The following is a 26,392-nucleotide window of genomic DNA, read 5'->3' as shown; positions in this document are numbered from 1 at the left end:
TACTAGATACGAGCATAAGTAAAGGACCAGGTAGACAGACTCCCATATTCAGAAGGGTGTGCTATGGATACTTCTGAAGTCGTGATGGTCCTTAAAATCAGAGACCACGCACATGCTTCTTTTGCTCTCATTGAGTATCTGTAATGGTCACATCACTCTGCTGGGTATCATAGGGAAGAGAGAGATTGAAAACACACAATTTACCCTAGCAAGAAGCCGGCCTTACTACCAGGGAAACTATGGCAAGTACCTCAATAATATGCCAATGACTAAAATACTGGGTACAAAGAAATTGGTTGCTGCCAGAGGAAAACTGCAGTTCACTGATAGTCCAGAGGAGGGGGACATAAACACCCAGTGTTTGTGGCAGGTGGGCGGAGTGATGTTAGAGGTGAAGGGACCTGAGGAGGGACCTGCATGGAGAGATTAGTAAACGCTTTAGTGAACAATAATTCCCCTTTTCTTTGTTTAAACAGCTTCAGTTATTGGTCTATATTCTTATACACTCCAATAAATGTATTTTATGAAGATCACCATGGCAGAAGACGAGTAAAATGGAAAAATAGATATCTAAGTTCGGAAAAGAAAGCAGGAAGTTGATCTAAAGACTTCTAACCACACACTGCTGGAAAGAAGGTGGTCTAACTGCTAGAATCTAGTGCTGACACTTTCAGAGCTATCAAGTCCTCAAAACTTACGGGTGTAGATGTGCTCTTTTCCTTAGGCAAGTAGACAATATCATTTAAAGAAAATTCATCAGTATATTAAATCATGAAATATAAAGAAATATTTGGTTACCAAATGCAAAAAAACTTGGGGAAATAATCTATAAAAAAACCCAAACTAAAATGCATTGTATTCAGACTTACAGCATATAACTAGAGATGCAGTGGGTAGGAGAAAGATTTGGAGTCTGGGCTGAATTTGAGCCCTAGTGTTTGCACTTGTTCTCTATGTGACTGCAAGTTATTTTGCTTTTAACTGTACCTGTAAAATGAGGACAGTAATTCTTTTCAAATTTCTTTCTCAGGAGGCTCACATTAAGTGAACACACTGTGTCAGACACGTAATAAGAGCTAAATAAATATTAGGTGTCTCCTCCCAGCCCCCACGGCACTATTCCAGTAACGCTCATGCTGCAAAGCTGGAAGATTCCTTTACAGGCCATTTTTTTTCTTAGAATTTTCCCATGTTTCTATACCATGCACATTGTGTTTGATATAGTAATACACTAATACCACAGGCAGAGCATTTCTCATGTTTGACCTGAAAAGTTGAACTTTTCCTCAACCTTTATTTTCAATAAATAGCAATAGAATATTTTGATACATTTTCAATAAGTATCTTCATCTTGGCATTTATCTGGCGGCAGGAGACCATTATCTTGTGATAAATAGTTTTATTCCATTGACATTTCCATGTCTGTAAAATGAACAAGATTTATTCACCCAATTAACATTTGAATGTCATGTTTAGCTACAAGTTAAAAACAAGCTGCCTTCAGTATCTGTGTTATATTATTTTCTGAACACATTTACAGAGTAGAGCCAAATTTGCCCTTAAGATAAGCACTACACATCTTCAAAATATGCACATGTGCATGCCTGTGCGCGCGCGTGTGTGTGTATTAATGTTGGGAGAAGAGAATAGGATCTTAAGTATACTTCTTTGGGGTCAAATGGTAAATCAAATAATCAAATTATAAAATGATGACATGCTTTTAAGATAATTTTTAGATGTTGAAGTCGGAAGAAATCAAGTTGCAAGATAATAAAATGTTAGAGCTGGTATAATTACTAATTCTATAAATAAGGGAACCAAAGTCCCGGGAAATATACATCTACCAAAATTGTGCAGCTCGTTCATGACGGCACTAGAGCTGGAATCCAGTGAACTCACAGTCCAGCGCTCTTCCCCATCCCACACCGCCGCTGAAGGGGAAGCCTGCGCCTATCCTTCCGCCGCGGTTGCCTCGGGTGTACTTCTCAGCCTATTCACGTATTCCAAGCGCCTCACAAATGTTCGCTGAATAACTGACAAATGAAAGGATGCTTTCCTTAACTTTATCTCCTCTAAGACAGAGAAAGGCTTTGGCGACCTAGAGAAGAATCCTGGTTTACTATCCGGTAATTAGTAATGATTTTAACTTTAATCCTTAAAATATTTCAATCAACCATCTAAGGATGGAGTAAATGGTTTGGATATAGCCCTGTCAAACACCTGCATACTCTTCAAGAAACAGTCATACAAAATGCAATAATCAGCAGCAGAGCAACAATGTGGAAAGACCAGGAACAAATGTTGTAGAATGTTTTCATCAGATTTGATGCTAGAATTGAGGTTACGTGCCATAAGTTTTCAAACAACACCAAATTTAGAAAAAAATAAACACCTTTGAAAACAGAAATTAAAAAATGATCTGGTCAACTTAGAATAATAGATAATCCCAAGAAGTTAAAAATAATTTCAAAACATAAAAAATATGCATGACACTCCTTTATGCATGTTAATAAGAGTGCTACCACTTGCTATAAAGAGAACAGTGTATTGTAAGTGAATGGATGTGAACTCATTCTCTATTGCATTTATAGAACCGTTTTAAAACACATGTATTAATGATAGTTAAATGAGTGCTTGTGCAAGCTACTCTGACAAGAGTGTCGGTCTCTCCATTTTCTGCTGACCGTTTACACTATAGAAGATCTGGATGATACAGTTTTGTCTCTCATAGAGATATGACAAAAATAATTCAATAAAGTATGATGTAGGTTCTTTTCCTAAGACTTTGTCATTGGTTTGCCTAGTCATAGCTCACACCTTCATGATCAAAAACATACAATCTTAGAGAAATATAGATTAAAACCTCAATGAGACATCACCTTACACCCGTCAGAATGGCTACCATCAATAAATAAAAAAACAACAGGTGCTGGCGAGGATATGGAGAAGAGGGAACCCTAGCACACTGTGGGTGGGAATGCAAACTGGTGCAGCCTCGGTGGAAAACAACATGGAGCATCCTTTAAAAATAAAAAATGAAACCCCCTTTCAACCCAGAGATTCAACTTCTAGGGATATATCCTGAGGATCCCAAAACACCAATACAAAAAATATATATGCACCTGTTTGTTTATAGCAGTGATATTTACAATAGCCAAGATTGGAAACAGCCTACATGCCCATCAGGTGAGTGGATAAAAAAGTGGTAGACATTTACACAATGGAATACTACACAGCAGTAAAAAAGAAGAAACTCTTACATTTTGCCACAGCATAGATGGACCTGGAGAATATTTTGCTAAGTGAATTAAACCAGTTAGTGAAAGACAAATACAACATGATCTCACTTATATGTGGAATCTAATAAACACAATAAACTAATGAATGAAAGAGTAACAGAAGTTTAGATACATGAAACAGCCCGAAAGCTGCCAAAATTTTAGGAGGAATGAGATGAAAGATGGTACAGGTATTGCCCAAAGAACATTTATGCACAATGCATGGGTATGGACAATAATATGGGGATTAACTTAGGGAGGGGTGGAAGTGGGGAAACAGAGAAAAAGTGGATGTAATACCATAAACAATACAAATAAATAATTTTTTTGACAGTTAGTTTTACATTCTTTTACACAAAAACAAAAATTTTTGAAATAACCCGCAATATCTTCATCTGTGTCATACACTACTGACACCTAAAATAAATTCAAATATAAGTGTGGCTCATTTTTCAAAAAAAAAAAATCAAGCCTTCAGAAATCCCAATGAAATCATTGCATTGAAATAGTCAAATACATAAAAAAGCACATTACAAATAGAGCTTAAATATGTCAGATACTTGAAGAATTTTGCAATTTTATATATATATCTCTCTCTATCGAGATACAAACCTTTAGCTTAAGTTAAAATGTGGGCATAAACAAGTACTTGCTTAAGCTCATGTAACACATCCTGTGCCTTCATGTTCAGTTCAAAGTATCTTCAATCAGAAACGTTAAGCCCTGTTAAGAGGGTCTATTTTTTCTGTCTGGCCTCAGTCAGAGGAGACATAAGCATACTCAATCAACAACTCTCTAGTTTCAGACCCTAGATATTCGATAGCACCAATTTGAACATGGTTAGAAATCTCATTAATCACATTGAGGCTGAGCAGCTCAGTAAAATCCCTTGTATCCTTGAAAAAGTGAAGTAGAAGCCAAAATAATTTCAGCAGCAACCCACAAAGTGAGCATGGTAAATAAGGTCACTTACTTAACAACAGGCATTTACTAAGTGCCTACTGTGTGTCTCTGTCATCTGGGATCGTAATACAAATTTGAGCTAAAGGAATATTCTGTCAGCAACCTAAAATGTCAATGACAAAAGAAGAGACATGGGGTGAAAAATAGAATAATTAAAAATACAATCTTTAGCAACTGCCAGTAGCATTTAATTTAAAATTTTCATATAAAATCTCTCAATTGAATAATAACCTACATGTCAGGTAATCTATATATTACTCAAAATGTGCAGCTTTCTAAATTAAATTTCTCAAGGCTATCAGTTTTCGTGAACCAAATAACAGTGTGAGGTAGTTCACTAGCTCTACCTAATTCTCGTGCAAGCACGCTGAAGACACCTTTATCCTACTGTGCATGGTTTCACTAAAGTTTCATAACTCCTAAAAATGAAGATTAGAGAAAATGTAAATTGTTTAGAGTAAGTTTAAGAATAATGTTCTCAAAGTGGTCACTAGGAATAAAAAGGAAAGGGTGGATTTTTCACAAAGAAATATGCCATATTCAATATATTGTCTTCAAGAGAGCTTGAATGATATAAAAATTCATGTCGTACTTCACAGTAAGGCAGAGATGATGCTCCACCAAAGGGGAAAATTCATTTTTGCTTCAGTGAGAAAATTACATTGTGATATGTAATAAGAGTTAATTGTTCATGTGCATTCATATCAGCTACTATGCTGGCTAATTCTGCAATTTTTATTTATCCCCACATACTTTTTTTTTTTTTTTGCGCATTTTGTACTTTTCTTAATTTCAGGAGATCCGAATGAAAATTCCCCAAATACAGATTCTTTTACTTATGTATGACATCAATTAATCGATTCATGTTCCTTAAACTTTGGTTGTTCCTTGAATGACAACGACATGCGGGGGGAAAAAAAAAGGCCATGGACTCTGAGCCTCAACTCCTTAGTTTTCCATGTACCCCTGCATAAATGGTTTCACTCCTCTGAGCACTCAGTTTTTATTTCTGTGCATGGGATAATAACAGTTCTTGCCTTCAATTCTACTGTGAGAATCGAGAAATATAACTCAGCTAGCATTGTTGAAAGGTACTATGTGTCAAGCCCCATTTCATATATTAACTCACAGTCTTCAAAACTCTATGAAGTCAGTCTCATTATTATTATCTCAATTTTTTTCAGATGATGAAAGTAAGGAAACAAAGCTCAGTATCTTCCCCAAGGTCATACAGTTAGTTAGCAGAGCTAGGAATCAGAACCAAGGCTTTCCAGCTCCAGACCCTGCATTAACATTATACTGTATGTCTTTGTACCCAGGAGTTTTTGTAAATTGCAAAGGGATACACACAGAGACGTTATCTGTATAGTTGTGGTTGTTGTTGTCACTAGTAGTCTCCACCAACACTGCCTAACCTAGGAGTATCTAGACTTTTGCCTTTCCCGGTTTTCTTAACAGGCCTGACCTGCCCTTTCCCTCGTTGCAACATGGACAAATCCCAAGTCCAGCAGCCATAGCCTCTCTTGATCACTCTAGCGCAAGTCAATCTCTGTCCTCTGAGCCCTGGTGGCATTTTTTTTACCCAGGTTTACTGAGATATAACGAACACGTAACATTGTGTAAGTAAAGGTGTACAACATGATGATTTGATATACATATGTACTGGGAAATGGCTACCTCAGTTAGGTTGGTTAATACATCCATCACCTCACATAGCTACCTTTTCGGGGGGGTGTGTGTGTGTGTGTGTGCGTGTGGTGAGAACTTTTAAAATCTACTCTCTTGATAACTTTCATGTACATAATACAATATTGTTCACTATAGTCATGCTGTACATCAGATCCCCAGAACTTATTCATCTTATAACTGAAAATCTGAATCTGTACCCTTTGAACAACATTTCCCCATTTTTCCCACCCCCCAGCCCCTGGCAAACACACCAATCTCCTCTCTGCATGGTGGCAATTTTTACCTCTTTTATGTCCCTTAGCAAACTCTTTCTCATTACAGTGAATTTCAGACTGGGCTCCCTTACTAGATGGGAAGCTCCTTGAGGACATGATCCACCTCCGATTTCCTTTACTCATCTCTGCAGTCTAGGGACATTTTCATACCTTGTGTATAGACATTTTTCAGTGGTTGGATAGATGAATATTAAATATTAATCTAGAACAATTAACACAATTATTACTAGAATAAAGACTGAACAATCATAATAAGAAATTCATTGGCTAAGTGTTTCATGATCATATTTTTAAAACCTCATACTTATACATAAATCCATAGTATTAAGTAGATGAAGATATTATGGATATTTCATTTTTCAGTATCCAAACATACACCTAATTTAGAAGAGAAATTCCAAAATAAGTGGAAGGCAGGCCTCAAGCTGTACTACTAAAGCCCCAAAGAGGCATTCCTTCACCCTGTCATTCTAGTGCAGGGGTCCCCAACCTCCGGGACACGGACCCGTCAGTACTGGTCCAGGCGTGTTAGGAACCAGGCTGCACAGCAGGAGGTGAGCTTGAATATAACGCACTTGAATCATCCTGAAACCATCTCCGCACCCGTGGTCCATGGAAAAACTGTCTTCCATGACACCAGTCCCCGAAAATGTTGTGGACCACTGTTCTAATGTCTTTGGTTGACTCTATGATCTACCCTTCAATATGTCCTTTTTTGCTTCTCATGATCAGGTTAAATTATTTGCAACCAAATATACCTAACTAATATAGCACAAATAAATGGTTTAAAATTCTTGTTTATTAATTATCTACCTTCTGAATTATCAGTCCCAATTTTTTAAATGTTATGTATCTGTTTAGTAATTTTGAGTAGAAAAATGTAAGATGTCTCTTAATTAAACAACAAAGTTTATAAATGTTACAATCTATCTTTATGAGAAAAAATGCCCAAAAAACAGCACAAAGAGCAATAATTTTGAGTCACCTTAAACGGTCCACACACTGTGTTAAGAAACGTATAATAATACATGATGCCCTAATCTCTCATTTAAATAAAATTAAACTTACCCTAGACAAGAACACACAAGACCTTCTTGAGAAATCAGAAAATGTCCCAAGAAAAGCAACATTAGATTCTCAAGATACCAGAGACATAAACTTTGAGATACCGCTATTCATCAGAGCTCTGAGGACCACACCACCAGGTAAATAGCAGCATTGGGTCTGCTGGTTCTAAAGCAGAAGACATCCTACTTTCAATCCTATCCAGAGTATTCTGAAGTTTTGATTCCAGCCTGTTGGCCTGACAGCCCCCCACTCAGCATTTTATTTTGTTCGTTTGTTTCTGTTTGGGGGTGGACTTTATTCTGAAACTTAGTAAGCGGCATTGAGTTCACCGTTACTCACCCTCTGCCTGTCTTATCTCCTCAGGCTGATAATCATGGCTTGTTGATAGCTGAAGAGTTTTAAGGGGATAAATATGTATCTCTTCTATGAATAGAAAGGCTCCAGACACAGTCTTTGAGCTGACAGGGATCCTGGGATCCTCTAGTCTGGCCTTGGCATTTCACAGGTGAGAAGCAGGAGGCCCCACAGCGTCAGTTGATGTGGGAGGCAGCGCCAAGATTAGAAACACATTCCTAGGAATCCCAGACCCATTGTCTTTCTTCATTACCATTCTGAGAAAAATGCAGAATTTGTTCCTGGGTGAAATTGGAAACTTTATCCAAAGCTCTCTCAATGTTGGACAGAGGAGAAACACAATGCTTGAGAGGAAGTGGCTTTCCCAAGGCCAAGTGGCTAGTTTTAGAAGGGCTGGGAACATGGTTCTCCTAGCCATATGGTTATGACAGTATGTTCATCTTCAGCTGAGTGGCACATAAGGTCCTTTCATGAGTCTATCATACACTGTTTTGTGTGAGTCCCATTTGAATTTGCAGTGTAGTTCCTCAGCCAATCACCATCCTTTATCCATTTTGCTCAGCTTTGTCACTTCTCCCTTCTCAGTCAAAACTAACTTTGTGGCTCTAACTCCTATGCTTTATGAAATTCATAGTAAAGACCTTCAGGACTTGGTGAATATAAGCTCTCCCAAAAATGGCATTCTGGTAAGGCCTTGTACCTCTTGTGGAACATGGTAGTAATTAGCAGGAGGAAACCTCCCCTGTCCTCTCAAATCAAAACTCTAAGAGTTAAGGATTCTTAGGGATTAATCCCAGCAGTAGAACTGCCGGGTCAAAAGGCAATTCCATTTTTAGTTTTTTGAGGAAATTCCATACGGTTTTCCACAGTGGCTGCACCAGTCTGCATCTTCCCACCAACAGTGCACTAGGGTCCCCTTTTCCCCACAGCCTCGCCAGCCTTTTGCTGATTTGTTCATGATGGCTACTCTGACCAGTGTGAAGTGGTATCTCATTGTGGATTTAATCTGCATCTTTCTGATGGCTAGTGATGCTGAGCATCCTTTCATACGTCTCTGGGCCCTGTGTATGTCCTCCTTGGAATAGTGTCTGTTCAGGTCCTTTGCCCATTTTTTAGTTAGATTGTTTGTCTTCCTGCTATGGAGACATATGAGTTCTTTATATATTTTGGAGATCAAATCCTTGTCCAAGGTATCACTGACAAATATATTTTCCCATATGGTTTGTTCCCATTTCATTTTGCTGATGTTTTCTTTAGCTGTGCAGAAGATTTTTAATTTGATGAGGCTGGGATTATACCCTAAGAATCCTGAAACACCAGCTCAAAAGAACCTGTGCACCCCAATGTTCATAGCAGTGCAATTTACAATAGCCAAGTGCTGGAAACAGCCTAAGTGCTCATTGGCAAACGAGTGGATCAAAAAACTGTGGTACATTTACATAGTAGAATACTATGCAGCAGAAAGAAGGAACTCCTATCCTTCATCACAGCATGGATGGAACTGCAGAGCATTATGCTAAGTGAAATAAGCCAGGCTCTCAATCAACGAAAAATACTATATGATCTTACCTATAAGTGGAATCTAAACAACAAAACAAACAAGGGAGCAAAATGGCATGGAAATAAAAAACAAGCTGGCAGTAACCAAAGGGAAGGAGGGAGGGGGATAACTGGGGGAAGAAGAGAAAGGGTTGTCAAGAGATATGTATAATGGACCCATGGACAAGGGCAACGGGGCAGAGGGGTGGGGAGGATTGAATGTGGGAGGAGGGGGTGGTTAGCACGGGGAGAGTGATGGGGGAAAATGGGGGCAACTGTAATTGAACAATAATAAAACATAAATGAAAATAAAACCCTCTAAGAGTTAAGCCATTTCAGGTTGCTTGATGTTTGTTTTCCTTGGCGAGGAACTAACTGCCTCCCCAACCCCAGATTCCTCCTCTCCACTCCTCGCATTGGGATGACTGAAAAAGGAGGAATGCCTGACAATAGCTGGGATTATTCAAAGGAAGTGAAAATGATGAACCGTCTTACTGGGATATAGAGAGAAAACTATACATAAACATGTTCAAACAAATTTTTCAAAAGTCATTCTAAAAGGGAGAGTCATATACAGCATGTCCATTGGATTGAAGCAGATTCACAAACATGTTTGGGAGGGTGTCTGGTAACTGCTTCTCACAGTCTTTTTTTTAATCATTGTTTTAATAGCAATTTATTATTTTTTACTTATTGAATTTATTGACATAACATTGGTTAGTAAAATTATATAGGTTTCAGATGTACAATTCTATAGTACATCATCTGTATATTGTATTGTGTGTTCACCACCCCAAGTGAAGTCTCCTTCCATCATCATTTTTCCCTCTTTTGCCCTCTTCTACTTTGCTCCATCCATCTGGTTTCTGGTTCTGTGCAGACCTCCCTACTCCCATAACATGGACCTATTATGTCTGTAGCAGCACCTCGATTATCCTTATTCTACCACCCAACGTGGTCTCCTTCCCATTGAGAATGCAGTCTCTGCCTTCTTCAGCATGACACCTGGTATATGGACTCAAAGAACTCTATGACTTTAAAGGAAGAGGAAAGCAATAGACTAGTTTCATGCTGTGCATTGATTTTTTAGCATATTTTAAAAATGGGCCCTGGCTGGTGTAGCTCAGTGCGTTGAGCGTCAGCCTGCAAACCAAGGGGTCACCAGTTCGATTCCCAGTCAAGGCACATGCCTGAGTTGGGGGCCAGGTCCTCAGTGAGGGGCGCACAAGAGGCAAACACACATTGATGTTTCTCTCCTTCTCTTTCTCCTCCCTTCCCCTCTCTTTAAAAATAAATAAGTAAAATATTTAAAAAATTAAAATACAATAAAAATGAGCTAATGAGTTTTTTTGCTATGCACACAGTAGGCATTTGTGTATGTTTTAACAGATGTTTCAAACAGGGCTGATTTTGCCAAGAGTAAGAAAGAAATATTTCTTCCTTTTGGACCACAAAATAGATATTTATATGTCCAGGAAAGCTAAAGTATAGTCTCTTGCAAGTAAGAGAATAAATCATGTACCTTTAATGTCTTCTTTCTGGCCTCTAGATCTATTTAAAATCTGTTGTTTTTTGTGTATGTGGTGTTTTGTACTAACAGAGGTCTCTGTAGTTTTGTTTCACATTTCTCTAACATACTTTTACATCAGGGCTTGATTTTTCAACGAGATTCTTTTCCCATTATATGTTCTAATCCAGCACCCTACTTCTACCCTAATTCCCCATAATGTTTCAAACACTTACATGGTTCAACAAATAATTCTCATTAAATTTCCTCTATTATTTGGAATTTTCAGTTCGAATACATTTGTATTAGTTAAATAATTTTCATTATTTTTCTTAATAACTTTCCCCATTTGCTCTTCAAATTTTACTTCAATCCCTAGAATCTCTTTTTAATCTCCCCAAATTCATTATTATGACTGGCCAGATTTACTAATTGTTTATATAAAAACAAGCGGCATGTATGAACTTTCTTAAAGACTCTCTACAATCAAATAAGGTTCTAAATGAAATAATCTGTCAAGTCATTTTATATTTTCTGCTCAATGTAATAATTAACTAGATCATTTTTGCCTCAGTCTTTAACTACCTCTCTTTTTTTCCTTGTTCAACAAGCTGCTTTAACTCTCATTCTACTGGCAATAATAATTCTTCCTGAAAAATGTGTTCTTTCCAGCTCCTTTTCTCTGAGGTTATTTTTTAAAAATTAGCAATGATAACAATAATACAAAAAGAACCAAGTTCCTTTTACTTAAGTTTCATTCTTCGTAATTTCTTCCCATCCTTGATTAATTCCTCTGTTTTGTTCAGTCATACTTTCTGCTCTAGGAAATCCCTTCTCTAGCCCCATTCGCCTCCGCTCAATCCCTTTCACTTTTTCTTTTTATTTTCCAATCCCTCCCCATCCATGGTCTCTTTCATAATTTGATCTCAAATATCTTTTCAACCAGTTCTTCCACAATTCATTTTAAGAAAACTCCAAACAGGCCTCTCTATGTTCCCTAAATCCACCATGTTCTCTCCAGCCTACTGCTGAGCACTTGCCTTTCTCCCCTTCTCCAGTGCTTTTCCCAGCCTCTTCCAAAAAGCCAACCTGTTACCTTCCCTTGTAGGTTGTTGGACTGAGCTATGGATATTTTACTTTTATTCTCTAACTTCCTCCAACCCCCATCATTCCTGTGTTCCTGTCTTTCTCTCCTTTGTACTCCAAAGGCTTCCTCTTGTTCCAGGGCATGGATAAATCTCTTTCTCCTCCTCCTTGATGATTCATACACTGTTCTAGCCCCAAACTTTCTATTATTTCTCCTTTGTGCTGGCCTTTGTCTTGGTTTGCTTCATGCTGCCTTTGAAAAGAAATTATTCCTTGGCTATTTCTTTTGCCCTATTTCTCCATGAGCAGCCTTCAGACATATAACAAGTGGACAAATCTTCCACGTAAAATATCTGGGTTACATTTTTTAATTCTGTACCCTTACTCTCTGGGCCAATAATAGAATGGATCTACAGAAAGAACAGACATTCAGTTGCTGAATGGAAGAAATGCTTCCTTCCTTATTCAAAAGCAGCCCATCTAACTAATTAAAGAAATATGTCAAAACGGTTCCCAAGAAGAACCCATATGTCAGCCAAAGAATTAAATATTTTGAAAATGAGAAGAACCACTTGGTCTATTTTTCAATAGAGATCGAGAACAAAGGGAGAGGAACAGAGAAGAAATAAATCAAAATTCAAGCTGAAATATAGAAATCTCTAGTTATATCAGTGAAAGGAGAAAATATATAAGCTTAGGGCTGTGGTGAGGCCAAAGACACTGTGTATACGCCTGAGATTTTTACCGCATTTTTGTTTTCCACTAGCTTTTGACCAAAGCCAAGTCCCTAAAGGGGAAGATGGGACTTAAAAAGGTGAGAGAATGGTGGGGAGTAGATAGAAGCCTCTGGCATGATACAAATAATTCTTTAACACAGTGCATTTCAAAAATAGGAGAGAAAAAAGTACAGTGGGCACTTGACATCAATGCTTTGTGAGAATGGACTTCATAAACTACAAAGCACTATTCAATTCAAATATAGGCTATTTATTATTACTTGACAGAAGTGCAATGGCCTCTCATCTACTGCTGGGTAGCAGATGGTATGAACCATGTCCCACAACCTCTCCCAAACCTACAATGGCAGGAATAGTTGGGGGGCGGGAGAACAACAGAAAGGATGCATGTCTTCTCTTAAATCCATGGTACCCCCTAGGAAACTGAGCTCCTGCAAGCTCAAGTAATAGAAATGAGAGGCACTCAGAAGGCTGTCTGCCTTGAAAGATCAAATAAAATTGTGTTTATATAAGTAGGGCAGCTGCTCTGTTTGTTTAGATGCCCACCTTTGAGTCTTCAGGATTCTCTTCTCCTCAGTCAACTACTCCTCCAGTTTCTGAGAAGCATCTGACTGAAGGGTAAAGATATTTAGATGGTCTGGGTTCTGCGTCTCCTGGAGACCACAGCATTACTTCCTCCCGTATAACCTACCAGAGCAGTTCAAAATAGGGCACCATCACAGTGTTTCCCTGTGGGGGCTGTGCGGGATCAGAAAGCATTAGAAATTCCTCATTGGTTCATTGGATAAATACCTGTTGATACTATACCACAGTTGATACTGTGGACATTAAAATGTGTAAGACAAATAGTACACCCATATAGCCATGAATAAAGCTGATCACTTTGGAGGTTGCAGGTACTCATATTAATTTCCTTCTTCTCTTTTTTTAACTTAAAGCCGTAACTTCTAGCTTATAATTTCATAGGGAACAAGTAAACAAATAATTAATTCTGTTACAGTGCAACTTGTGATATGATATATGATATGATATGTGTGATATGATATACGATACAAAATGACATGGGAGTGACAGAAGCAAGTGGCATGTAGGCAGAGTGTTGGGCAATAGTTAGCCCGGTGGACACACCGATATAAAGGAGTAAGGAATAATTACAGTACAATGGATTTGCATTTCAAGAAACAGTATAAAGACTTCTCCTGGAATAGAAGCCAGTTGGTTTTTTTTTAAAGTAATGTAAATTTAAATGAGAATATTTACTACTTGCTTTTCCTAAAAAGAAAGAAGAGGTATTGAAAGAAAATTCAGAGCAAGTCAGAGAAACTAATTTTTACTAGCAATCAAATGCAAAAGAAATTCTAAATATCTGTCAAAAACAAGGCTAACTGAACTGTTTTTGAAGCAACAATAAAAGACCCCTGGGCGAGAAATTTTATAGTCATCCTCCTTTCTAGGTCGAACTCTTAGAATGAGACAAAGAAAAATCTGGACCTGGAATAATAGGAAGATGTTAGGAATCCATTCACCACACTGACAGAGATTTGTTTAACAAACAGATGAAAAAACAGAGAAATCAGATATCGCAGGAAAAGGGAATGGATTGAGGGGGGGAAATGAAAAATTGTGACTCCAGAGTAAAGAGTGATACATTTTTAGAACACCTATTAAGTTAGGTGAAAGAAAATTATTAGAATATGATAAAGGAAAGAATTGTTTTTCATGTTTCTCCACAAGAAAACATTCAGTATGCTCTACAAAGATAAAATTTGATATTTTAATGCGCCTGAACAAGCACTAAATGAATTCTGGAATTAAAAAATTTCCAATACTCATTTTATACAGCACAGGATGGGGAGGGGGAAGAAGGGATGCTTCCACACAAAATCAATGACTTGTTTTGGTTTTCCTTTGTTAAATATAAAAAGGGAATCTTTAAAAATTATATAAATAGAATCCAAAGAAGCTAATTTTTTTTTAAGAAATAGAAAACCATTATGAAGAAAAGATCTTAGGAAGTATACAAATTTCATTAAAATGTAATTGGACTTGCAGGAACAATTACCGTGCTGCACTGTAAGGGGAGCTGTTGGCACGCAGGAGCAAAGCACACGTATGAGCTCATCCAGCAGCCGCGGCAAGACCCGCTCCCAGAGAGAAGCAGTCATGTTTCAACACCTCCAATTCCCTAATGCTGACAAGCTAAACAACTTGTTTTGTCTCTGGGAGCTCTTCTCTGGTGATTAACTGCTTATGGTGAATACTAATTATATGAAAGTACAGTATTGAAGAAGTAGTGTCCTATTTCCTCTACCTGCAGCCTTGACATGTCTTTGAATCTGGAAGGTACTAGATAAGAGCCATTGCAAACCAAAACCAAGAAAGGCATTTTCCTCCTCACCCGGGTAAATAACGTACCTCCTTCTACTTTTTAGTATAACACAGCTCACTGGCAAGAAACCTCCTTTAACCTCTGGGCTCCAAACCAAATAGAATTGCAAAAAAACAAGTGTTTTCAAGTCCTGTCATAATCATATGGATAAATCTGCAGCAAGAATTTGTGATTAGTGAACTCTCAGTGTCTTCAATTCCCCATGTCCCATGTTGAAAATTTACCCCAAATTGTCAGTTCCTAGGAACTGCACCTCAGATTAAAATCTTCTCACCAGGGAGCCTATGAGAATTTGTTCTTGTGTTTTAAATCCTAAGTGCTTTGTTAAACCGCCAACACCGCAAAATTAGAGACCATTAAACAATATAAGGCAGCAAGTGATTAAATCTACCAAATACACATTCAAAGCAGCTTAAGCTACTTTTTAATTAAAAATAAAATATCACTGGCTAAATTCAGATGTCTTAGCTCTCCAGAAAAAGTTCAAAGTCTGTTCAAAAGGCAAAATGCTATGGACAAGGCCCCACAGAAAAGGAGAGACACTGGAGGAGGGGGTGGGCTGCCAAGGTGACTCCTCTTGCCCCTGAGCGCAGGGTCAACAGGGCCTCAAAGTGCTGACCCTGTTTCGTTGGAGGGCACGAAGGGGAAAGTCATGGCTGCACTGCAGGGTGAGGACTCTGTGTGGCTGCTGATTAAATAAGCTGTATTAGCAGAGGCCTCAGAGGAGACAGGGTGTTCCACCTTCTTGGCAAGGGAAATGAGTTGAGTAACAGCATTGCAGGAAGCAAAGGCTCTGGAGATGTATAGATGGCCAAAGGAAATATTAGTGCTATATTTAAGGATAGCTTAAACTAATTGATAAATGGTTCTTGAAGTAATTATTAGCATTTAGGGGAAAAGGCATGGGGACTTTGTGTTAATGGGATCACTTGAGATTGAAAGGAATTTTTACTATAAAGTTAGAAATAAATAAACATTGTAGCTTTAAGTTGTTCCTACTTGTTTAAAGTAAAGAAAAAAGGGCCAGGGGGCTTAGTCAACGTTGGGCAGGAGGCCAAGAATCTGAAGATCAGACTTATGGCTGGGATGATATCATTCACTCTGAAGTCTTAATACTCTTTCGAAAGCATGAGAAAATTTACTGGTAAAACCTTACCTCACCCACAGTTTTCTTATTTTTAACTCTATTTTTTTCTCTTAAGAATAATTTCCCAAATCTGCTTTCTGCCTTAATATGTAAATGTTATGAATTTACATTTAGCTTCCAACATGGTCTTACCTAAAAAGCTTGCCCTAAAGTAAAGCACGGGCACTCGGTAGCTACAGGAATATAAGACATGATACTCATATTTAATCACTTTGGTGGCTGCTGCAGCCTCAGTCACTTCAGAATCATCCAGGGGTACCTCTAAAGCCTCCTGAAAAAAAAAAAGAAAAGAAAACAGAATCAAAACACTGTCAATAAAAAAGAAGAAGAAGTTCACTAACACAGGAAGAGAAAGACGTAGTTTTCTTCTTGCAGAATAGCATTTAAATAAATATAGAACTACAAGGTAAAAAAAAGGGAGTTTCCCACATTAATGTTTACCATTTGAGTCCCGGATAAACAGTAAAACCAGAAAACATTAGCATTAAGTAATTCCAGATTGTTTTTGAGAGACAAAGCAGTTCTGGGTAAAGAAACATGAAGAAAAAAAAGGCAAAGAGATCTATTACAACAGCAACTCTGAAAAATCTTTACTGTTCAATTTTAGCAACAAGATGATGGCTGTACGAGCTCCCTTCTTTCCTACCTGTGAAAGCTAAAAACATCCTAACAATTGAACAAGAGGCTGTGAAATGTCCCTAAAGATTCTATTGTACTTGCCAAAAGATGATTCATTGTGTGCTGAACAATTCCCAATTCCATTTTGAATAAGAAAGTTATTTTGCAAGAGGTTGGGTTTGTTAGGTACGTTTCAAAACCTGAGCCGAATCTGTTTTATTATTGTGCTGTCTTTGGTATGTTTCTATAACAAATCTTGATTTATAATAATAGAGTAGAAGGCAAATATTAATGTCAACTAAAATAGGGTTTTGTGAGCAAAGATGGTTATAGTCAGTCCACGTCTCACCTAATCATTCCTTATTGGTTGATTTTTTTTTTAATCATGTGTGAGGTTTCTTAAGAATGTATCTTAACATTTAGGAGCAATTAAATGGACATGTTGAGTCAGAATTTGATTCTACCCACATTCATTTATTTATTTGGATTAAAGAATTTCCTTTTAAATTAATCTAGAAGACGGAAAGGAGCAGGTTGGTTTGGTTCATTTCTACCTCTCATTACAACAGTAACAACAACAATAAACAATTGGAAAGAGCTATAGAAAAGATTTCAAACTTTATCAATATGAAATAAGGATTCTTGTGAAGATAAGTAAAGCCACAGACGACTCTCCAGATCTGTATCTGTTTTACTAATTCCCCACTCACTGTCAATTCACTGCGGGAGATAAATCACGACCGGAGATAGTTACAAAATAGTTTTCACTAAACTCCCATAAGCACTATCAGTTAAACGCAATGAATTAAATAACCAGAAAGAAATCATTGAAATAAATATTCCAGATACAGAAAATTAATACAGTAGCAAGAAAGAGGTGTTTCTGTTTACTTGAACTTGCATTAGGCAAAGGTATCTATACTCTCTTTTAAAGCATTTCTTTTAACCAAATTCTTTCTTTTTGGTCAATGATTGGATGGTTTAGCATTTATTATTTCTTTTCTCAAAATTATAAAACATTACAAAACATTACACCTTTGCGATAAAAAATAATTGCAAGCACGGCCTAAGTACATAAAGTGACAAGCAAAAAATCCCCTCAACCCAGCACTTCTATACCTCAGATATGTAACCATTTTTAGCAGGCAGTGTATTTTTCAAGACTTAAAAAATTTCTTTATCTACTAATACATACACATACATATACACATCACCCACCCACCCACCTACCCTCAGTTAAATTATGCTATAAAAACATACGTTCTTGATTTGATTTTTTTTACTTTTGGATCTCCTACCATGTGCTGCCATGGCACTACTATAGATTTTGCTCCTTCTTTTAATGGTTTCAATTTATTCCACTATATGGCTATGCTGTAGTTTTTTTTTTAACATTTCTATATTTCTAGATATTTTAGGTTGATTATAATTTTCTGCTACTACAACTAATGCTGTGATGAATATCTTAGCACATATATTCTCTATTACACCTCTTTTTTCTATGGTGCAGATTCCTGAAGGAGGTATTACTGCGCACGACAAGGTATGTGCACTTTAAATTTTGATAGTACCAACCTATCCTCAGCAAAGAGTATTCCCAGCAAAAATGTATAAGAATGCTCTTTCCCATATTCTGTAAATACTGAATGTTATTTGTGTTTTAAAATTTTGCCTAATAGATGAATTTTTAAATGTCATTGTTTTAATTTCTAGTTTCTTGATTACTGGTGAATGTGAACATCTATTCATCTGTTTACTGGTAATTTATATTCTTCTGTGACTTGCCTGTTCTTATGCTTTGCTTATTTTCTGATATTTAGTTTGCATTTTTCTTATTGTATTATATAAATTCTTTGTATATCAGATATAATAACTTATTATTGGATATATCTATATATCTATCACCATGGGAAAAACAGAGGTGTGCAAGAATATGTGATATGTATATGTGTGAATGTGTATAAAACATTTTCACTCAGTTTTCTTTTAATTTTGTTTCTTGCATATTTTACAATAAAGGTTTTTTTTTTACTTTTATGTAGTTAAATCTGTACATTTTCTGTTTGCAGCTTTTGAGTTACCTGTCTGGATGTCGCTATGTCTCACATCCTCCTGAAAAATTATAAAACTGTTAAACTCCTTTATTCTACACACATGCACGTTTTAAAATTTACTTTTAGAGCACTGATCCATTTAAATTTTGTTTTTGTGTATGGTGTGAGGTAGGAATTTTTCCCTGATGATTTCTTAGTCCATCTTTCCAATTGATTTTTCTACTTTTTTTTATTGTTCAAATACATTTGTCTCCACCTTTCCACCACCACTTTCCCCTGCCCCACCCACCCCCACCTCCCTCCCTCAATCCTTCCCCACTTTGGCTTTGGCCATGGGTGCTTTATACATGTTCCTTGATTTGACCTTTATCATAAATTAGATTTGTGTGTGTGTGTATTTATCCCCAACTCTTTTCTATTGAGCTATTTATCTTCTTAGTCCATTATTGTCCAATTTGTAAGTAAATACTGAATTCGCTCCTAATTTCTGCAGAAAACTATAGAAATAGGCTGCCTGAAACTCAGTTCTGCTAGGGAAGATGAAATTCCTGGAAAAAATGACCTTCACCCAGACTCACATTAGACACTCAGGCATGTGCTGAGGTTGACAGCAGGTGATCAATTAGATACATATCTACCTTCTCTGGAAGAGGTAGGAGGCCCAAGAACTAAGAGAGAAATGACAGAAGAAGCTTCTGGAAGAACCTGTTAGTAGTCTCTCTCCTGCCACTGTTCTCTCTGGCAGCTGAGTGCTTTTGTGGGATTTAAAGGCTGGAGTGCTCGTCCTCTCTCGGGAGTGCTGTTGTGTCACCCAGTCCCTTGCTCTGGGAAGCCATTTATGTGCAAAGATACTTCTGCCTACTTAACTCATATTAAATGAATCTGAATGCTTGGCCTGTGTCTGCTAAGCTCTTCCTAGCACTTGTGTACAGCTTCATGATACCCATGCAAATATCATCTCTTCAAATCAAGCAATTTGGAAATCATAGACTTCTGGATATTTTCTGCTTCCATTTCCAAAAGTGTCACAAAATTTTAGAACTTCAAGACTAAGGTTCTTGTCTTGTTCATCTTTGTATTCCCAGAGACTCTAACACAGAGCTGAGGACCATAGTAATCAATATTTTCTACTTCAGTAGCAGATCTGTCTCCTCCCACCTAAGTATACTTTAACAAACTTCTAGATATTTTACCAGCAAACCCACCTCAGCCCAAGTCTGGAAAAAAAAAAACAAATGGAGGAATAATTATGCAAAAGATCACCAAAGATGATATACAAATGACAAATAAGAATAAGAAAATGATGTTCAACATCATGAGCCATCAAATTAAAATTAAAACCACAATGAGACAGCACTACATATCTATCAGAATAACTAAAATAAATAGTGACACCTTCAAATGTTGATGAAGATGCAGAGAAACTAGATCATTCATATATTCCTGCTTGGAATATAAAACCATATGGCAGTTTCCTATAAAACTAAACATGTACTTATCAGACAACCCCTCAATTACACTCTTTAGTATTTACCCCTGAGAAATAAAAAAAAACAAAGAAAACCTGTACACAAATGTTCACAGCAGTTTTATTCAGAACAGCCAAAACCTTGAAACCAGTCAGCTGTTCTTCAGGTCATGATTAAACAAACTGTAGTACATTATTCCACACTACCCAGCAATGAAAAGAGTAAACTTGAGATGCACAACCACTTGGGTGAATCTCCCAGGAATTATGCAAGTGATAAAAGCCAATCCAAAATAATAAAATACTTAGGGATAAATTTAACCAAGGAGGTAAAAGACTTGAACTCTAAAAACTGTAACACACTAAAAAAAAAAAAATTACAGAAGATACAAATAAATGGAAGGCTATTCTATTTCATGAGTAGAAAGAATTAACATTGTTGAAATGTCCATACTGCTCAAAGCAATCTACAAATTCAACGTAATCCCTATCAAAATACCAATGGGATTTTTCACAGAACTAAAACCAAATAATCCTAAAATTTATATGAAATCACAAAGGCCTCAAATAGCCAAAGCAATCTTGGGAAAGAACTTGAAAGTATCACACTATCAAACTATACTATAAGGCTATGGTAATCAAAACAGCATGGTACTGGCATAAAAAAGGGCACACAGATCAATGAAATAGAATAGATAACCCAGAAATAAACGCATGCCTATATGGTCAACTAATTTATGACAAAGGAGGAAAGAATATATGAAGAATATACAGTCTCTTCAATAAATGGTATTGATAAAACTGAACAGATGCATGCAGAAAAATAAAACTAGACAATTCTTTTACACCACATACAAAAATAAACTCAAAATGGATTAAAGACTTAAATGTAAGAGCTGAAACCATCACACTCCTAGAAGAAAACATAGGCAGTAAAAATTTTGACATTGCTCTTAGAAATATTTTTTCAGATATGTCTCTCTAAGCAAGGAAAACAAACAAACAAACAAAAAACCAAATGGAACTACATCAAACTAAAAGAGGTTTTGCACAGCCAAAAAAACCAACAACAATGACAAAATTTGTCAACAAAATGAAAAGACAACCTATAGAATGGAAAAATATAGTCACCAATGATACACCCAAAAGACAAACAATCCAATTAAAAAATAGGCAGAGGACTTGAACATTTTTCCAAAGAGGATATACAGATAGCCAACAGATATATGAAAAGATGTTCAGCCTCACTAATCATCAGAGAAATCCAAATTAAAACCACAGAATAGAAAGCCCAGAAATAAACCCAAGTCTCTACGGTCAATTAATATTCAATTAAGGGGGCAGAAACATAAAATGGAGTAAAAACAGCTTTTCTACAAATAATGTTGGAAAATCTGGACAGCTACATGCAAAAAAATGAAACTTGACCACCAACTTACACCACACACAAAAATAAACTCAAGACGGATAAGACTTAAATACAAGTCGTGACACCATAAAAGTCCTGCAGGAGAACATAGGAAGGAAAATCTCAGATATTCCATGCAGCAATATTCTCACCAATATGTCCCCTAGAGGAAGGGACATAAAGGAAAGAAGAAACAAATAGGAATTCATCAAAATAAAAAGCATCTGCATAGCTACAGAAAACATCAGCAAAGTGAAAAGGGAACCAACCATATGGGAGAACATATTTGCCAATGACACCTCAGGCAAGGGTTTGATCTCCAAAATATATAAAGAACTCACATGACTCCACTCCAGGAAGACAAACCACCCAAATAAAAAATGGGCAAAGGACCTGAACAGAAACTTCTCCAAGGAGAACATACAGAAGGCTCAGAGGCATATGGAAAGGTGCTCAGCATCACTAGCCATCAGAGAGATGCAAATTAAAACCACAATGAGATACCACTTTACACCAGTCAGAACGGCCCTCATAAACAAATGAACAAACAACAAGTGCTGGCGAGGCTGTGGAGAAAAGGGGACCCTAGTGCACTGTGGGTGGGAATGCAGACTGGTGCAGCCACTGTGGAAAACAGAATTGAATTCCTCAGAAAACTAAAAATGGAACTGCCTTTTGACCCAGAAATTCCACTGCTGGGAGTATACCCTAGAAATCCTGAAACACCAGTTCACAAGGATCTATGCACCCCAATGTTCATAGCAGCACAATTTACAATAGCCAAGTGCTGGAAGCAGCCTAAGTGCCCATAAAGAAATGAGTGGATCAAAAAACTATGGTACCTTTACACTATGGAATACTATGCAGCAGAAAGGAAGAAGGAACCCCTACCCTTCACCACAGCATAGATACAACTGGAGAGCATTATGCTAAGTGAAATGAGCCAGGCGGTGAAAGACAAATACCATATGATCTCACCTCTAAGTGGGACTTAGTCAACAAAACAAACAAGCAAGGAATATATTACAGAGACATTGAAAGAAAGAACAAACTGACAGTAATCAGAGGGGAGTGGGGAGAGGGATAATCAGGGAAAGAAGGGGAAGGGTCATCAAGGAACAGGTATAAAGGATCCATGGACAAAGCCAAAGGGAGGTAGGGTTAAGGCTGGGACGTAGGGGTGGGTGGGGTGGGGAAGAGTGGTGGGGGCGAAAACGGAGACAACTGCGCTTGAACAACAGTAAAATAAAAGAAAGAAAGAAAGAAATAGTGAAGCAATTTGAGGAACTTTTGAAAACAAAATAAAATTTCTAAGGCCTCAGTTGCTAAAAACCGTTTGGCAGAGGGATTATATAGATAAATACTGTCTAAGGTCTGGGATTTGCTTTACAGTAACAAAATACAAGGGTCAGAAGACAGAGATGTGGGAGAGGCATGGCTGGTCACAGGGTGATGGTTGTTGAAGTTGCTTGATGAGTGCACGGGTATTTTACCATTGTTCTATCATGCTGTCTACTTTTGTGAATATTTTAAATTCTCCAAAATAAAATTTTTTTTAAAGTTTCTGATACTATGTTACTGTACTCTATCACAGAACTCTAATAGTGAAAGGAGCTTGAATCATTTCATCTACTCCAACATACTCATCTTGCAGATATATAAGGCCCAGAAAAGGTGGTGGTTTACCCAACGTCACCCAGGTAGTTAGAGGCACAGGAAGGCCTATAAGCCATGTCTACTGACACTGAAACCATTTCTCTTTCTACTATAGCATGATACTCCTTAACCATTACTATAGCTGATTTGGACTTATATTCTGAAAAACATAATATTAACATTTGGGGTAAGTTTGATAATATTTTATAATTTATATTCTTTTATTATGTTTTTAAAAGGATTTGTATATGTTTAATTTGATATTAAGAGTCATTAGAAAAAGTCATGATTACATTTATATTCCTCAAAATGTTGCTATTTCTTTAAATGAGAAGATACCTATGTTTAGAAAATTACATTCATTCAAGGAGCTAAAAGATTAAGTGGTTCACATTAATTATAGAAACCTTGATTTTATTTAATTCAATTAACAATAAGTTGACAGTGATCTCTCATTTAGAAAATGCGATATGAATTAAGCTTCACAACTAAATCCCATTAAATAGGGATCATTGCTGGAGACACTTGATAGATATTTTATTGAAAGCAAACCCAAATGGTATATTGGGCTTAGGAAGTGAGATCTCTATTCAGCCTGCAGGGAAGAGTAATTGATGGAAGAAAAACTTCTTCTATCACTAAAAATCTCTATTACTATTACTGATAAAACATAAGTAAGGAGCTTTATTCATAATACTCCTTAAGGAAAAAAGAGTCTATTTGTTTGTCTCCTACCAGTCAGGTCTTTAATTCAAACCTAACATTAATGCATCGGAATCATAGCCAAGAAACCAGAGTGACAGAGGAGCCACACTGGTTCTGAGTGGACACCTAAGCCATCCAATCCCAATGGAAAAACAGGCCAAGTAACAAACTTCCTTTGATTTTCTGAACCAACAGCCTTATCATATTTTCAGAAGTGATAACGGCTGTCAAAGTCTTTTGACAAATCACTAAAAAATCAGTTCCTTAAGGAAGGAATTTAACTATTAAATTATATAAGGTAAATTAGAAAAATATATGTGAGACTCAGTAAGCAGGCCCTTTTTTATTTAATGTGCTCATCGTTTTATATCAAGGTGGTCTTTTCACTATCTTTACTGCTAGAATGACTCTTTTTTCACGGTCTCTGTGGCTTTTGAGTGACGGTCACAAGAACCTTTGCAAGTGATAGTATTCTTTGAGCAACTGTAAATGTAGTATGTAGACCATAAAGAGGGTTCACCACGGGGCAGCCATGTGTCTGACTGCATCTAGGGTGACCATGAAACAAGGGGTGGCCAACAGGATGATCCCAAGAATAGCATCTCAGTGATGCTCTCCTTTCCCAGTAATATTACCACTAATACTCCTGATTTTTTTAAAAAGGGAAAAAAAAAGAGGTGCCATTCTTTGCTCTCCCAGGTCCATCATAGGGGAGTGAATTAGCATCAGCATGGCCAGGGAGGGTGCCCTCGGAGAAAGAATCTGTCCCCTGTGCGATTAAGCCCTTCTCTGCAGCCTGGCATGCTCAAGGGCACAAGGCAGGAGGGAGGGGACACAGAAATCTGCCAAAGCACCCCTGGCAGTTTTCTGGATGCTTGTATCTGGCTCCATTATACTTCTCAGGCCCTGCTTCCTTCAGGACTGCGCAGGAGACAGTAAGACAGCTCAGGCTCGGAGCTGGGCAGCTGGCAAAGAGGCTGAGTAGAAAGCGGACAGCAGACGAGGCTGTCTCTTAGATGCCAAGCCAGAGAGACAGGTCCCCTGGCAGGAGGGAATCGTAATAACGCTTAATAGCATCTATCATATGCCAACGACAATAAGTCCATAAATCAGAACAATAGACAAAACAGCATTATGTTCTCAAAAAAAAACTCAAAAGGGCTTAGGACTTACAAGGACTTTTTAAAAGAAAAGTTAAGTTCTTCTTATCTACTTTTTCAGATTCCTGAGCAGCTACAGCCAAAGAATTAGCAAGATAGGAGATTTGAAAATCAGAAATTCCTTATGGAAATCATGACTAACTAAACGAAGAGGGAAAGACCTGTACCTGGTTGTCTGAGCTTCAGAACCAGTCAAATGTGTTTCGATTCAGAGCTACCCTTTGCATGTTACATAAGAGACCCACGCCAGTTCACAAGGGTTTACAGTTTTTCTAAACACATTATGTACATTATGTCATTTGCTTCCTTGCTCTAGGGGGAAGGTCAAGGTCACCCAGTGAGAAAGGAACTCTCAGGGCATAAACCTAAGCCCCCAGTCCCCAAGCCTAGGGCTCCTTCACTCTGCAAAGACATTTAGATTCTGGGGGTTAGGGAGTGTTAAACATATGTCCTCTTCATAAACATATGAAGTTTGATTCATCCTCAAACTTCTGCTTTTGAGCTCCGTCATTCTGCGATGGGACTTAGGAATTCACCTTGTTTACAACCTCCCAGATGATGCTAATGCAGGTGGTCAGCAACCCATTTACTAACATAGTGTCTTATGGGATTACAGCATCAAAAAAAGCCCAATCCCCAAAAATTGTGGCAAAATTATGCCACAAACCGATGTGCCTTCACTGGATGCTCATCTGCATCTTCAGGAGCATCGTTATCTCATCTGGGCTCCTCCTGGCAGGAGCCTGATGCACCTCCACTAACCAAGGATGTCAGCTCCTCACCCCGACTCCCAGCGACGGAAGGTCTTGTGCTGGCCCTTTCCCTCCTCCTCCTATCCAGAAACAATCCTTCACATTCTCCTTTTTCTTTTAATTTATGGATTAATTCTTGATAAGGTATTAGTGGCCATTAATGCCTTATCATGTTACTCCTTTATCAATTACAACATTCAGCAGCAGATTTGTATCAATGACCTTCAGCAAAAGAGTCTTTAAAAGTGAAATTTGGGGCGCCCAAAGGGGCACATTTTACATGGTGCATGTAAACACCAATGTGTAACACTTACCTCATACGCCTCTACTTTTGAACCCCAGAGCCAGAACACTTCCTGTGCTACAGGGTAAATCCATTTCCACTGGGTTTTTCTTTGCAGAAACTTAAGAAACAAGAGTCATCTTTTATATAATATCCTCTCAAAAGTATGAATCAATTTATTGTCTTCAGATTTCTCTTTTCCATATTAAACAATCCTAGTTCTTCTGGGTTTTTTTATATTCCTATTCCAGAGGTC

At 37.5% G+C, this 26,392-nt stretch overlaps 1 protein-coding gene across 2 annotated transcripts in view; it reads right to left on the bottom strand.

Moving 5' to 3' along the window:
* Positions 1 to 26,392, bottom strand: part of ATG10 (autophagy related 10) — a 214,151-nt gene that overhangs the window by 63,061 nt on the left and 124,698 nt on the right. For both annotated transcript variants that reach the window (XM_054578556.1, XM_054578557.1), the window contains exon 4: positions 16,165 to 16,303. In XM_054578556.1, coding sequence (XP_054434531.1) covers positions 16,165 to 16,303 — 139 coding nt within the window. The remainder of the gene's footprint in view (positions 1 to 16,164; positions 16,304 to 26,392) is intronic.

The sequence above is a fragment of the Pteronotus mesoamericanus genome, unplaced genomic scaffold (assembly GCF_021234165.1).
Source record: "Pteronotus mesoamericanus isolate MK-2021 breed Mesoamerican mustached bat unplaced genomic scaffold, CSHL_Meso_final contig_50, whole genome shotgun sequence".
Lineage (NCBI taxonomy): Eukaryota > Metazoa > Chordata > Mammalia > Chiroptera > Mormoopidae > Pteronotus > Pteronotus mesoamericanus.
This window is presented reverse-complemented; position numbering and strand designations above follow the sequence as displayed.